The 17,452-nt window shown below is 28.4% G+C and overlaps 1 protein-coding gene across 1 annotated transcript; it reads right to left on the bottom strand.

Annotated features, from left to right (window-relative positions):
- Positions 1–8,574: 8,574 nt before the first annotated feature.
- On the bottom strand, positions 8,575–15,282 carry LOC111034441 (histone PARylation factor 1). The gene is made up of 11 exons (XM_022315694.1): positions 15,116–15,282; positions 14,938–15,056; positions 13,633–13,768; positions 12,788–12,948; positions 11,789–11,963; positions 11,483–11,644; positions 11,261–11,397; positions 10,822–10,967; positions 10,551–10,750; positions 10,237–10,487; positions 8,575–8,701 (listed from the first exon to the last, which is right to left on the bottom strand). Exons 2-11 carry the CDS (start codon positions 15,049–15,051, stop codon positions 8,654–8,656), a joined length of 1,530 nt encoding a protein of 509 aa, XP_022171386.1. The 5' UTR covers positions 15,052–15,056; positions 15,116–15,282; the 3' UTR covers positions 8,575–8,653.
- Between the last annotated feature and the right edge of the window lie 2,170 nt (positions 15,283–17,452).

Raw genomic sequence — 17,452 nt, 5'->3', positions numbered from 1 at the left:
TTTTGGAGGTCTAGTCGTTTGAATTATAGAAGGTCGCGCCATGGGTCGTTCAAAACAGATATAGAATCTATGGTCAAAACTCAAAAGTTAGAGCCACAGATATGTATAGTACAGTATAGTTATTCTTATAGATATGTAGTTAGAGCAATCATACATATCCACTGCCTTGGCGTCTCGTTTCGAGGGCGGGAATGGTTAAAAGTCGAGTTTGGGTGTCAATAGAAATCTCTCACATCAGTAAAAATCAGTGATTGAACGGACTTAATAGTTGGTACTGTCCAGTCTTGTGATTTTATGAAAGTGCCTATTTATTTTAAATACCTAATGCATTTTTAAAATTATTTTAGTAATTTCAAGTTACAACTTTCTATAAATAAAACATTTTTTGTCAAATAGCCATAACAAAAATATTATTATCAGAAGATAATATATACATAATTTAGGTTTATGATATAAATATACTCATAATCAATTTGTTATTAAAATTTATAAACAACATTTTTGGGAAGCAGGTAAGTAGGTGACGCTCTGCACCTCTGCTGTACAGTAGATTACAAATGTATCACTATAATTTAAATATTAATGGTATTAAATTTGAATTCAACGACGATATAATATATTAATATCATTGTATACGAAAAACGATTCTGAGCGGAGACAGATTGACAGCCTAGGATATTTTATATTATATTTATATAGTATTATAGTTATTATTAAGAAGACGTGATACCTGCATGTGTTGTCTCTGTCTTACAAGTGCGTAACATAGCAAATTTTACGCTCAGCAGAACACGTGTAGCTCCGTTAGTTAAAAAATTAGTGCGAATTGACCTCTTATAAAATCTAAAGATAAGATTATTATCCGGGCAACCTCATAGGTTTTTTATTATATTTTAATTTTAACGCGAGTTATGAGTATTTTAAAATTGTATATTTTTTATACATCTTAAAATACTTATAACTCGCTTTAAAATAAAAATATAATAAAAAACCTATGCGGTTGCCTAGATAATAATCTTACCCTTAGATTTTATAAGAGGTAAATTCACTTTAATTTTTAAATTAACGGAGCTACACGTGTTCTGCCGAGTGTACAATTTGCTATGTTACGCACTTGTAAGACGGAGACAACACATGCGGGAATCACGTCCTCTTAAGCCATACTAGTTAACATAACGTGAAAAGTATTCCTCACTCAAAAACCTACTTGTGAGAAGCGGGACTAGTGCGGTTTATTTCTTGTCCCAATATCAATCTGCGGAACTTTGCAATCTACTAAATTGACTCCGTTTACCTTAACAAACTATATAAAATAATTTATAATTAATTATAAACATTAATTATAAAATGTATACAACATGTTATAATATAATTTATTATTGTCATTTAAGTAGTTTAATATCTGGCTATTAATCTGTGAAAATAAAAAAGGTGCCAACGTATACACTGCCACCTTTTCATCTTTTCTTCAGCTAACTCCTCCTACAGGTTCCATAGTGTAATAAAATTAATATTATCACAGAAGAGCCACATTCCTGTTTAAAAAAAAAACATAAAGGTCGACCCAAGACTCATACAATCAAAACGTTTGTTTTTTTTTAATTTTAAATTAATGTAAGTGTAACAATATTTAATAGAGCACCTAATATTTTTCTGGCCGATACAAAATCAAAAAAACATCGTTGCAATAGGTTTGACTAGTATAAATTATTTTTGTCACTCGAAGATTATTGTCATATGAGTCATTACCCACTTGCTACTCTACATTGAAGCATCGACTTGCGAGTCTGCTATATCATTCAATCATTGTACTAGCTTAATTCGTTTTTTTTGAATATGTTTACTTCGTCTGGATCTATCAAACTGCAGTTGAGTGATACGAGTGATAAGATGAAGTTGGTCGACCATGTGATTAGTTCCCCCGTTGTGGATACATCGGACAGAGTTGACACGACAACGTGTACGTCTGAACCGGAACTTCGGGTAACTTCGGCTGGCATCCTGAAGACAAGCGAATTCGGTGGCCGTCGGTGGTCCTCAGCACCGAACATCCTTCTACATTGTTCACTGACGGACCAACCAGAACCCGAAGCGCATGACAAATTTAGTGATACACCGGACAGAGTTGACACGACAACGTGTATGTCTGAGCCGGAACTTCGGGTAACATCGGCAGGCATCCTGAAGACAAGCGAATTCGGTGGCCGTCGGTGGTCCTCAGCACCGAACATCCTTCTACGTTGTTCACTGACGTACCAACCAGAACCCGAAGCGCATGACAAATGTAGTGACGTCACTAGTCAGGAGTTGTTGGCCAGCAAGCCCATACATCCCAAACGGCGTCGCACAATTTGGAGCCGGACGAAGAAATTCGTCCGTCGCATGTTGTGCTGCGCCGTTTAGGGTTATGTTAAAAGTACGCGAACAAAAAATAAATAAATGTTGCAGTTGCATATACAGTTGTATATACAATTGAAAAAGGTATACAGACAAAAGAATATATATTTCTTGTTTAATAAAATTATTGAATACAGAGACAATTAAAATTGATACTTAAATAGTTCCTAAATTAGGTTCTTAACAATTATGTTTTATATTACTTAAAATATATCTGAAATAAAGTAAAAACTAATTAAAGTAAAAGTGAAGTGCTCGAGTTGATGGATTTCAAAGATTATCTTACTCACAAAATTGATATCACTACCTACATAAACTAATAATACAATCCTTAATCCTTATATTTTATTTAGGTATAATAAATATTTACTTTGAAAATGATGTTCGACCTTAAGTTAAAATAAAAAATAAGTAATTTACTGTACTAATTCACACAAATAACGTTTTCGTGTCAAGTCATTTAATCGGTTTTTTTATAGTATTAAAAATTAAAGTGATTAAAAGTGAATTAAGATGATATTGAAAATTTAATTCATGGAAATTGTGAAATTTGTTATTACCTATGTCCTATATGAATAATATGTAATGTAGTCCATAGCCCATAAGCCCCAATAAAACCCCCAATCAATATTTCAAGATTATTTTTATTAGTTGAAAAAAATATACTATTTTTCGAGTATACCAAACTCTAAAAATCAATAAGGCGTTCATTTATACAATCAGTTTATTGAAGAAATTGTTCAAACTATTAAAGATACCTCTAAAGATAGTAGATAACTAGATACTCTTTAAACGAAATATAATAAATCTATATACATAGTATATAATCAATATTTAAAATTATGGTTTTGAACTTAACTATACTTGAAAAATGAAAGTATAAATAAAATAAATACAAAATATTTTTATAGCCTGGGTATCATTTTATTTTTGTATAAATATTGAACATTATAAGACGTGTATACATTGTGACAATGAATTATTTGAAGGTGCAGTTTTCCCAACAATACAACTGGAATTCGCGCTGTTGGATTAATAATTAATTATTAGTATTAGTGAATTATTCACCTTGCTGGTTCCTTAATTGAATATTGATGTGCTCTATTACTTATTAGCCAGTACACATAGCAGTATTTCTAAAAAAAAAATGTATAATATTTATGAAAAGGAAAAAATGTATACATAATATAGATATAGACATTTTTCTATACTCTAGTTTTTTAAATGTTTCTATTAATGATTGAATAATTTTGGGAACTAAAAGATAAAAGGGATATGACAACAATTTTAACCGATACACGCCAATGTTATTAAACATTTATAAAAAAGAAAAAAACAATAAATCCTCAATTAAGAGTAGAATTAGATAGCTAGGTAAACGATATCATAATAAATAAAAAATATGCAAATAATATAAAATCTGTAAAAATAAATTAAATAAAAACAACATTTTTTACCACAGAACACAACTAATAATTAACAATTCAGATGCATGTTACAACTTCTGTATGTTCTGAAGAATTAATTAAAAATAATAATTATTGATAGTTATAAAAAAATGTATACCTACTTATGATCAGGCTTGGGATTTTATAGCATTTGTATATTTCTTATAAGATACCTTAAAAAAAAACAGAGTAAAAATGTATTTCATGATACCGAGAACTCAAATTAAAAATTGTGTTTTGCATATTTTTGCATATTTTGAGGAATTTTTAGATTTTATGAGATATTTTGCAATTTCATCTGTCTTTGAAACAAAATTTGTCATTGCCAGGAAATTGTATTTTAGTAAACGTGTTTTTAGATTACTGTTGATCGAATTGGCAAAGTATATAATACATATACGGCTATATAGATTAAGTAAATGGACCGATTACGCGGAAAAGCTGATACTTAATAATGTATACTCATAATTTCGTAGTATTTGATTCAAATTTTTAACTTTTGTTATCTACTGATTTGGTTGGTATTTTTTTTTGTCGATCTCTACTATAGCCGGTAGGTTGAATTGCTATTATTTATACTTATTATCGCATTTATCATATTATTTGTATACAATTATATACTTTAAAAAATTTCTATGAATTTTGAACTCAAAATAATTTTGGCTTTCACAAATCGCAAATCGTGATTTTTACATATTCTGTAAAAATTTGAAATTCAGACTCATAAAAAATGATTGTGGAGTGAAACTGATTTTTTATTTTAATTTCCTTTAACAGTAGCCTTAGAACCTTATACTACGTTTTCGTAGTGACATTAATTTAAAAAAAACTATTAACTAATACCTCAAAAACCGATTTTGGGTAAAAGTTCAAGTTTTTTCCTTAATTTATTTATTTTTTGTTTTTCCCTGCACTTTTGTAAGCTACTTAGAATTTTTAATTTTGACCTCCCGAATGCAAAAAACTAGATTCAGTTTCTCACTCAATAGATACTAAAGTTGAAAATTGAATCATTATTTCGACTTCTTATCGTGCACACACGCAAAAAAAAAAAAATAAAAACACACATATTATTGTACAATTAGCACATTCATCGCTTCGCTTAGAATCTAAAAATAATGAGTAGGTAGGTAAATTAGTATTTTTATAACAAATGTGAAAACAGTAACTAAGACCTAATTTAAATGAACTACAATGAAATGTAATAAAATTACCAAAAAATTACTTAAAGGTTAAGTTTTTCCCCAACATTACAACTTTCTTGATCGCAATCAGTGATATTCAAAACTTCTCCTTTGAAATTTAATTTTTATGCTTTGCAATTTTCAAAATAATATTCTGCTTACTTTTTAGGTATTATTAGTTACATGTAGTTAAGCTGTAAAAGAATAGCGTTTGTATGACTAACTAGATTTGGAAGTGCTAAATGGTAATAATGAGCTTTGGGAGAAGGGGGCACCAAGCTACCACTGCTCCAACTCGCAAGTACCTTCTTAATAGTATCTTCAAAGCCTCCATAAATACACCAATGGCTAGTGGCATATCCAGGGGGTGTTTTGTACGAAAACTGTAAAAAACTTAGTTTTATTAATACTTAAACATCCCACCCTCATTTCATAACCTTGGCAACGCCACTGCCAATTGCAATGCACCACAACATTGTTGCAAATAAACTTTCAAAGAGCATGCTCTACATCACCACAACCTACTATAGTATTATATTTTTACTGAACACAAATTTAAAGTAGTTACCTACCCAAATAAAAGTGTCAAATTTACCTATTGTCATTGAGTAAGTCAATGCACTACAACGGATGTGTTAAATTGGAATTCAATGATAAATCATTGCGTAGGTACTAAAAACTATTCTCAATGAAACTATTACATTAATATTGATTTTGGAACAAAGCAGTTTACTCCCTAGTCCCTACCCACCCATTTTCAGTTAAAATATTATTTTTTTTCAAAATATGTATCTTAGAAAGATAACTAATGAATTTTTAAAAAAGGTCACTCTTTTAGATTTTAAATATATCGATAAATGTATCGGTTTTACAACTATAAGTGTGGGTTTTCCAGTGGGGTGGTGTAGGTTATGAATGAGTTTAAGAAATTGTACTACTTAGCCCCTTCCAATAATTTCTCTTTAAACTTTCTAAAATATAATAATTACATGATTAAAGGTAAATTGAAATATTTTCGCTACAAAAAAGAAAGAGTTCTTGGATGCTTATTCTGAATCTGAGCATATCTCACTGTTCAACTTATATGTATTGACCCAAATGTATCATCTCCGGGAGATGAATAACTCAAAAAAAAATGCAATTAAAATTTGAGAAAAATATGTAGCCACATTATTTTTTTGGTTTACCTGATTAAATTCAATTTTTTGTTGACCTCGGCCATTCACATACTTTGTAATGATCATTAAAATTTACAGGTTTCAATTGTCGGTCATATGTCATGGTATTAGTTTTTTTATAAATTATATTAATGTATATACACTGTGGTGGTCGGTGGACTGCAGTGTATTAGGTAGGTATACTATTTATTTATGAACAATCATGATATCTATATTAATTATTGACGTTTTATACCACAAATATTAATAGATTTTTTAGATGAAGAGTATCTACCTACCTATTATATAGGTACCTAAGCATATTTTGTTTTTACCATTGAAGAATGTTAAAATGTGTACAAAAACATTTCAAGTACTTGTTAATTATAGGATAGAAATTTTTTTATTAAAACTGGTTATACATGTCACATAATATTATAATTTTAATTTAAGAGGTATCTCATCGGCCACGGCATCTCCTTGTCAACCGCAGCATCTCCTTGTCGGCCACGTCTTCTCCTTGTTAGCCGCGGCTTCTCCTTGTCGGCCGCGACATCTCCCTGTTGGCTGCGGCATCTCCCTGTTGGCCGCGGCTTCTCCTTGTCGGCCACGGCTTCTCCTTGTTAGCCGCGGCATCTCCCTGTTGGCCGCGGCATCTCCTTGTCAGCCACGGCTTCTCCTTGTTAGCCGCGGCATCTCTCTGTTGGCCGCGGCATCTCCCTGTTGGCCGCGGCATCTCCCTGTTGGCCGCGGCATCTCCCTGTTGGCCGCGGCATCTCCTTGTTGGCCACGGCTTCTCCTTGTTAGCCGCGGCATCTCCTTGTTGGCCACAGCATCTTTGATCATCCAACTAAGAATTAACTTTTTATTAAGTACATGGTTAATTTTATATTCAAACATGAAATAAGGTAAGCAATAATATGTAAATTAAAATGTTTACTTCTTAATTTCCTTTTGTTATTTTCCGCTATGGTTGTCACTTTGTCAGGTATCTATAGTGAGTCATACAACATAATACCTGCTCTTCTATTACTCCAGCTGCAATTCTTATAATAATAATAATAATAAGTTCAATGCAAAAACGACATTTTTGCATCAAAATGTCCTTCGCGTGTTCCTAATATATCAATTGTTCTCGAGAATACATTTTTTAACATAAATAAGTAATAACCAACCTTTCCATTCGCAGCCGTGACTATGTGAGACGGTACCAATAATGCGACAATTTGAATACCTACTTGTCATTTGCATCACCATTAGGTACATTTAAATACGTATATGTAATGTGTGTCAAAATACAATAAACTACATTTAATTTGCACCACATCTAAATACCTATTAACTTAGGTGATATACGTCACACATTCAATTTCAATTATTGGACTTTACTCTATATTACATTTACGGAGTTTACATCAGTTATAGACTTTTAGCATATAAAACGTTAGTAAATAACATGTAAAATTGGATAATTAATTAATTAATTTTTTAATTATAATAATATTAAAACAATTTAAAATTCCTGTTTTTTATGTATTCTTTTAACTGAAATATTATTAATAATGTATACACAGACCATGGACGTACACTTACAATTACATTTTGTATTTTACTTTACCTATACCATTTTAATATATTAATAAATAAACTGAATTAAATCTCTTTTCTAATTTCTATTGTATAATATCAATATATTATGCTCATGTATCCATACCTTATACCTAATTACTATAATATTATGTTCAATTTTGTAGTCAGTAATGTTCTTTTGGTTGGGGGGAGGGGGTATATCATGTATATATATTATTCATTATTTCTAAGATAAGGGTATTAGCCGCTCGCACTAATATTATGTGTAAAAAAAATTTCATTGGAGGATTCATTTCCCCCCCCTCCGTAAATATTCCCATGGACTTACATCAATGCATATTCTACCATAAGAGCACCATTGCGTCTGATGAAAAAGGACCCCATGTTCCCATTGCAGAAATATAGAGGAGGACCACCATGAAATTCTTGGTTTCTCGGTAGGCCTATCTGCTCAGTGCCCATGGATAGATCTATCTATTTTTATGATTCTACACTATCATATATTCATATTATACCTAAAATTACAATTGATAGTCTGTATAATGGAGTAAATTAAACTGGAAATTTTTTTCCTTTGATATCAAATACTTTGAAATAAACACGAGGAAATAAGATAGGTAGCTAAAATTTGTTAAGAAATTATTAAAAATTATAATTCTAAACATGTATAAATACAATTCACAAGATTTGATTTCTAATTGAACTAAAACAAAAAAAAAATTGAATAACTTTTTAAGTAATATATAATTTGTTGTATTATTTTATTATGTTACTTAAATTAGAAAAATCATATAAATAGAAAAAAAATTTAAATTATAAAAATATAAACTTGACAGTAAAATAGGATTTAAATTACATATTAATACATTTAAAAATTTTATAAAATACTCATATTTGGACCTTTTCTCCTGTTGTTGAGATGGGCCTGAAAAAAAATATTTTGTCAGCTTTAATACATTATTAGAAGCATTATAAAGTAATTAGGTATACTTATATGTTTGTAATAAACATAGTTGGTTTAAAGCAGCGATTCTCAGCGTGAGAACTACCATCCCCTTGTGGGTATTTTTAATTTTGAGGGATGTGTTTAACTTTTTCTGTCACATGCATGTTTATAGTTTATTATTATGGCATAATATGTAGTAATGAAATGTACAATTAGATAACAAATTTCATTTTTGAATACCAATTGTAGACTGTAGTATAAATAATATTAAGTATATATGAGAATTATGAATTAATAAAAAAAAAACTTTAGTTGCCTCCATTTTTCTAGAGATAATTGATATGAATATTTAAAATATTCACTTAATTTGAAAAACCGCATTTTTTTTATAAAAAAAAAAAACATATTTTTTAGTTACAATAAATTAAATTAAAACTACATAATTTTCTTTTAATCTTTTTATGAATTTAGTAATTTTAATTTTAAGATTATTTTATACTTATTATATAATGTAGATTGGGGGTGCAATTTCAATGTAAACACTAAGGTCTCAGAAGCCACCTATTTTTTCAGCCAATCTCACGATCATAGATTACATTAGTTCTACATAATTTTCTGTACTCTTTTGAAACTAAGGTTATTTTTATGATGTCATTGATAAAGCTTTTTTTTTTGAATAATATAATTTGTAAAAATTGTATTAGATATAGTGGAAATATTATAATTATATATACTTTACAGCTGTTTATCAAATACATGCAGTATTTTCCATAATCACATTAAGTATTAAGCTATAAATTATAATACATTAATCAATATTTATTTATAGACCAGATAACAGTTGGCAGTGCACACATTGGTAACCCTTCAAATTGGGAATTCCACAATGAGCAACTTTCCCGCCCCACATCCAATAATCATGTTTAAATAATGGTTTTACTGTATACCTACAAACTAATTTATTAATTAAAAGCCATAATTAATCAAAAATGGCATAAGTTATTAGGGTGCTTATTTTCAAACTGGGGTGTTCAGCATATCCAAATTCCTATAAAATTATGACTATGTATTGATTTAAAAATCTATGCTGGAAATCCTACATTAAATGTATATGAAATTAATAAATAAAATCAAAAATTATCTACTATATGAAAATTAATTTTAAGAAGATTATGTACATGAAATAAATAGTATAAGTATACTGGAGAACTTAAGAGGACGCCTAGTGAGTATGTATTGTCTCTGTCTTTACATACCAAATTGTATGTAATGAATAATTCATTTAACTCTGTTATGTTTATTTTTAGGGGAGTAAATTAAAGCTAAATAATAAATAATTTTAAATAATAATTACTTGTTAGTGCATATTTAACAGTTTTAAATTCATATTTAGTTATGGTTTCAGGTTTAGTGTATGAATACAACATAATATTCAAGTAATTTTAAGTGCATAAACATTCAAACTCTAGTAATAACTATTATATAATTTAAATATTCAAATTAGTTATAATTACCTTAATTATAGTAGCAAATTGAGGTCTTCTGAGTAAACTGTAAGCTGTTACCAAGAGTTGCTTACAAATACGATGAAGATCAGGATTTCCGTCACAAAAAAAATCAATCCCTAATTCGAACCCAGTACCAAAGTCACACTCATCACTTGCTATATTAGCATAATTTATAATTGGTTGCAATTTATCCATTACCTCCATTTTTTTACATTCACTTGCTTCGAGGTAGGTTCTCAGAAGCTTACGTAGAGTATCTAAATAAATTATACTGTAAATTATACAAAATACCAAGTACACACAACTTTTTAGCAACATACATTCAGATTCTGATAAAGGCCGATAACCAATATCAGTTTTACTATCATATGGAACTACAATTCCAGCTTTGTGAAATGTTTTTGTCACTGGATCACATTTTCGACCTTCTAAAATGTCAGTAACTTTTCGTTTCTCATAAGCGAGTATTTTTTTTTGAAGTGTATTTGCTACTTTACTGTCCATGCTTTGAAGATGCTTTCTGTAAAAAAAATTGAAAAAGTTACATACATTTAATATAAAAATAATATATTGGTTTTAATTCAAATTTACCTTAAAGCCTGAAATAAACTTTTTCCTAATTTTTGAATAATACAGTTTTTACTTGAATCATTAGAAACAACATAAACAGGTGGTGCTAATGGTGCATCCCTATAATAACCAATATGAAATTCTGAACCAGTACTTGCTATAATTGTCTAAAAAATAAAGAAAGGTATTCACAAGTATCTAGAGAATAGACTATACTATACAATATTATATTGTATACTCTAGTATGTTACACTAGGGGTCTTCAACCTGCGTCCCACCCTATCTTTATGTCAGGCAAGTAAACACATTTTAAGCATACCATGTATTTTTTATTATAAAACTCGTTAGATTTTTAAAATTAAAAGGTGACTTGTTGCCTAAAAAGGTTAAAGACCCCTGCTTTATACAAAATAAAATAATTTTCTTAACTCAAGTAACATTTTAGTAAAAACACACATACTTGAAATTCTGGAGGGTCGTAGTAATAACGCCAATGTAAAACTGTCTTTTCAATATCATTGGTGTTAAACCCATTCATACGTCCTGCTAATACATCATAAGGTCCCACTAATTTCAATCCAACCGATAATAATGCATCTAAATTTATATAATATTATCACTATTATAATTTATTAAATTTAATTTGGAAAATAATGTTAAAGTAAAGAATACAATATCAAACCTTCTGGATGGGTAGAACATTGTCTTTTACAAAAACTCCAAAGATCATAAAACTCTTTTGGCATTTCATCAACAAGGAATAGCTCAGAAATTTTTGTTTTCAAATAGTCAGAATCAGTTACATTTTGTACAGACGTATCTGGCTGTTCTCTATCACTTGAGTCTAGAAATGTATTTTAAAAAAATAATTCAAACAATTTAATACAATCAAACGTCAGTAAATTAAAAGTTTATTTGATTTAACCTTATACAAAACCTGTATTTTATGTTAAATTTTAAAGTTGTATAATTATATTTTAAAAATTACCAGGAGTATGAGATGGCTGAGATTCACCGACAAATGTAAATCTTTGTACTTGATTGCTAGATGGTACATGAGGTGAACTAACAGTCTCTCCATCTAAACGTCGGGGTGTAAATAATGTTGGTGTACATGGAACAATACCATCATCAACACTGCAATCTTCTAATGTATTATTTGTCTAAAAGTATTCAAAATCCATATTTTATAAATTTTTAATTTAAAAAAATTGAGCAAGAAGGTAACACTTGGTGCTTTGCTGTATATGGAGTGTTGGTCAATTTGAATTTAATGCTATTACAGTGGTCGCCACTTAAAGTGTTCACTGGTTATAAGAATCAGCCGCTTATGATGATCGAAAATTCTAGGAACGGAACAAACAGCAGTTAACAGTGTATTTTTTGCCACTTACTGTATTCAGATTTTTATATATAATGATCAGAATTTATCAGAAAATCAGAAAAATAAATAGAAATAATGAATAAAAAACCCGAAATTTTTTTTTAGTTCACCAATCTAATTTTTTAATGTAACCATAGACCTATAAACTAGTTTAAACTAGAATGTAACCTCCCAAATGAGTGATGACTATGTTTGCAACACCATGTCATACCAAAAAATAGGCACACATCATTGACTTTTTTGAAAAAACCTAAATTTATTTTAATTTTGACTATTAAACACCAATGTAGAATAACTTATGAGGAACTTAGTATCATATTTTCAAGCTTTTTGACCCAGTGAAAATATTTTTATATATATTTATAAAAAAAAAACTATAAAATTTGAACATTTTCTATGAATAGCTCAAAAAAAGTCAACCCATTTAGAAAATCATACCATGTGTAGGAAATGATAGTAAAAACGATTGGTAAAATTTCAACTATCCACATTTTTTTGTTTTCGAATAATAACAAAAATGAAAATCATTTGATTTCTTAATAATAAAAATTGCTATTGATAATCATCAAATATTTAATTCATCTAAATATTATTTTTACTTACCAATAATAATTGTTGCTGTTGTTGAGAATGTTGTCTTGTTGATGGCACTGCATATTCAGTTGAGCTTTGTTGGTTACTTATAGATGAAATACTATTAGGTTCGCTGTTGAAAGTGCTTATTGATTGTTCAGGACGTTCAGGAACTTCCATGTCATTTGTTTCTATGAAAAATAAAAAATATAAACATACATTTTAAAAATTTAATTAATTAATTTAATGTTTTAAAAAAGATTTGGATAAAAGTAAGTAAACTTTTAAGAAAAGCTTTGCTTAGGTTGGGTTAGGTTAAATTAACATAATTTTGAATTTTAACATAAGAATTTTATTTTTTCACAAACACTAGATGTTTAATAAACAAATTACAGAATCACATAATATATTTATATATTATATAAAATATGTATTTTCAGTTTTTAAATTCTATATTCACTGTCCAAGATGAAGCAAAATGTTTCTTTAAATGTTTTCAAAGCCGTCTTATAACTCACACAAATCCATTAATCCATAATTTATCATCAAAATAAATTCCTGGAAATCCCCCAAGTCCTCTAAAAAGGAAAAATGTAGAAACCTCATAATAAATTAAAATAATAATCTAATATAACCAAAAAAAAAATCAACAGAAAGTGTCACTACTGGGTGGCTTCTTCTAGCAAGTATTTCAACATCATTGTAAATTAGCGCATATTCTAATTGTGCCCTCTGGGTACAGATTATATTTCTTAAAAAAAAAATTCTTAACTTAACAATTTTCTAGGAATTAGTCTTCTACTAATTTAAATAAAAATTATAACCAATTTTTATTATTTTGAAAGTATGAGGTAGGAATTGAAGATCACACATACCACCACTGTTGTGACGTTCTTCATTATTTCCATGATCGCCGTTTGATGATTCTCCATTAGTCTTGTCTGATAATTTAACTTTTCCTTTTGAGTCTCTTTTTCTCGTAGTTTTTTTAGTATCCACTTTAATATCATCCTATAAACATAAAGCTCATTATAAATGGTATTTGGTCGTTTCCCTCCTGGATATTTTAATGGTACCAGGTGTTTTCCTCCCTGAAGTGAGACATTTCTTCTTTAAATCAATATATATTTTTTTATTAGGGACTATTTATTTTATGATATACATACTTAGAACTGGTAGAACAAATAATAAATTGAAATTTACACACACTAGTCCGTATTAATCATACAAATATGTTGTTTTTTACTGAAGCTCTATAGCAGGGATGGCAAACCTTTTGAACACTGCGTGCTCAAAATTACCTTTTTTTTTTTGAGAGCGTGTCATGAAAAAAAATATAAAAAATATAATATTTTGTTATACTATAATTTGATTGTATAATTAATATATTAGTGTAAAAAGGTTAGTTTAGGTACATAATAATTGTAATAATATTGCTTTGTTGATTATTTATTCTGATGTGATTTTTGTTGTTGAACACTTGATGCCAATTCGTTGATATTTTGTTCATAATTAGTAACTTTTAATAAATTACATACGGCACAGCATTCATTAGTTAATCGTTAATGAGTTAATGACCGAAAATAGCCATATGCTTTTTACCTATTACCTATAATATTATATATTATATAATAGTAAAAATGTTTGCGTGCCCACAAATCTTTTCGAGTGCTATGGATTTGCCATCCCTTCTCTATAGTTTAGCAACTCAAATGCATCTATTAAAATTTTGAATTATAGAACTGAAGCTTTCCACAATAATTTGGCTAATGGAGATAATATATTTAAAAATAATCTGAACATTTTTCATATTAAAATATTTAAAATCTTTTTAAGTTCTGTACCTTGTGAACCATCTTCTAAAACTAAAAAAATAATAGTTCGATTTTTTTGATTTCATTTAGTATTTATAATATTTATATTAATGACTTTTGTATTAGAATTAGAATTATTATGAAGTTTGAATTTTGAATTTTTTTATATAATAATTTAATCATTAGTACATTTATAGATTTGCATTGTATTATCTCTATTACAATAATATTTTTACTTTTAATTATTTGTCCGATGGGGAAATAGTCTTGTTTAGGGGGGAAAACGTCCAATGAACCGATGGCAAACCTAGATTCATTACAAATATTACCGACATATACAATAAATTAATTTATAAAATATATTACTTTGGTTGGTGGATGTTTATATTTATCCGTATGCTCTTTATTTGTTTGGAAACATTTTCTTCCATATTTGCATGGTACTCTACTATCTTTTTGGTAAGCAAAAAACTTTTCCATCTTGTCTACAACATTGAAGTCTCAATTAAATACAAGTTGAATCAAAATTAATTAATAATTTTACCTTATTTCTTACTAAATCATAAACTTTAGAATTATAGGTACACTAGTCACTAATACACCAAAAATCAAAATAGTTAATACCAAATTGATTGTTATTACTTATATTTTGTTGTAAACAAAAACCATTTTAGTAGTTAATCAAATACTGACTGAATTACTGATATTGGTGATATAATTTATCATCTATTTTTCTTATCATTATTGTTAATTTTAAAAATTTGTTTCCTGGTAGATATCACCATAAAACAATATAATATTAATATCACAGATCACAGATATCTATATTATATATGATACGTGTACTAGATAGAAATCTGTGATTGGTAATAAGCATTGATGTATAGTAGAATTCTAGTACATGTCCATGGTATTAAACACGGCTTTAGGTAGCATTTTTCCTAGTGCTCGAATTGGTGAGGAGGGTGCAGGGTTGGGGAGTTTCTCTACTATTTTTATTTTATTTTGGTACCCCAACTATTTTTTTTACTTGGATTTTTATTTGATTTCATGGGGAAACGTTACAAACAATTGCCGAAATAATTTTTAATAGAATGTGGAGTGGATTTAAATTGTTGTCAATGATACCCAATGAATTTTACATTTTATAATGTTAAAAATTTTTTTCTATATTTTCTTTAGTTTAGATTATCTATATAATAATACCTTTATATTTTTTATCATAGTTTGTTTATATTAAATCACTTGTTTTTTGCCTAATTTAGTAGTATACGTCTATACTAATAAATTATTGTACATTTGTATCATCAAATATATCTGAACTAGTACCTACTAACAGTTGACATATGAATGAGTCTGAACCACGATTTAAGGTATAATCATTGATAAATATAATTGTTTTTATTCCTACCTACTGAAACATGTAAGTATTATTACTATCAAAATGGGAATAAAAATAATATTTAAAAAAGAAAAAATAGAGTAAGTGGGTAACACTCTGCTATACATAGTACACTAGGACTAGGGAGTCACTGAAATGGTTAAATTTGAAATCAATAATTATTGTAAACGATAAACGATTCTGAGTGAAAACAGTCCGTCAGCCTATAATAATATTACGAAGTAAATTGTATGATATTATTGTGATTAAGTAATTGATTTTATTATTAAGCATTAGTACCTATTACAGTAGGTTAAATATATTTTTTCCAAAAAAATTACATTTGAAAATGTCATTATGTATTTACTATATACAATATAATAATATACTCTAAAATTTCCAAGTACCCACAAATAATATTTTTAAATTACAACGAATTAACTATAACCGTTGTTCTTAGTTTTAATATGTGATTTCGTCAAAATTTGAACTTAAAATATCTGTACAAAATAACCAATTTCAATGAACAAATTTTTCACTAATGGTCAGACAAGTTTTTATGCTGTATGTAATCATAGATATATAATATGTACTCACATATTATTTCGTTTGGTACATTCAGGTTATTTTCATAAAATATCTCGATAGTTCAAGATTCAGATCGGAATGACTCGAAGACGGATGAAGATAGCTGTTGGTTCGGCGCCTCGGCGGGTACAGATAGTGTTCACCGGACGATTCGATGTTTACGCATAAGTTTTTTTTTCATTATGTTTTGGGGATTAAATTAACTTTTTAGACTTAAATTAAATATGTAGTACCACCGTCAAAAATCCAATAGCCATACTCGATTCACCACGCCAAGTTTAATACGTAACCATTTTGCCTATACTATACGCCGGGTAACGCTTTAGATTTGCTCGAAATATTTAAAACAATTCATCTTTATATTTTATTTAAGTACATTATTGGCCTCATATTTATTAGTATTTACACCTATTTTAGTGTAGTTTATACCTTAGGTATTGAATATTTTACAATTATATATTTTATTATACTGTTATTATTTTTGATTATAAATTATAATAATACACTATAATTCAATGACCTATAGACGTATAAACTCACGATTATTATGTAATAATGTAATAATATATGTTTACTACGTAATTACGTGTACCTACAATAAACAATTAACAGTGATGAAAGTATAAAATAATTAATAACAATTTAAAAAAAAAGTTTTGTTATTAATAACACAATGTTAAAATATTTTAATTAGGAGTGTATTTGAGAATAATATGGTGATTACTAATTTGGATTTAGATTTGAAGCTCGCGTACATAATTTGCACAGGGCCTCGTAAATCATAACGCCGGCACTGCATGTAATATGTGGTGTATATAAAATATAAAGATTAATAATATAATATTATTGTTTTTCATACTTCCCGTAAATCTAAGGTGTTACCCAGGGGTGGGGATGGGCAAGGCCGTACTT

Source organism: Myzus persicae, unplaced genomic scaffold (assembly GCF_001856785.1).
Source record: "Myzus persicae strain clone G006 unplaced genomic scaffold, MPER_G0061.0, whole genome shotgun sequence".
NCBI classification, from domain to species: domain Eukaryota; kingdom Metazoa; phylum Arthropoda; class Insecta; order Hemiptera; family Aphididae; genus Myzus; species Myzus persicae.
Note: the sequence above shows the minus strand (reverse complement) of the source record. Positions and strands in the feature narration are given on the sequence as shown.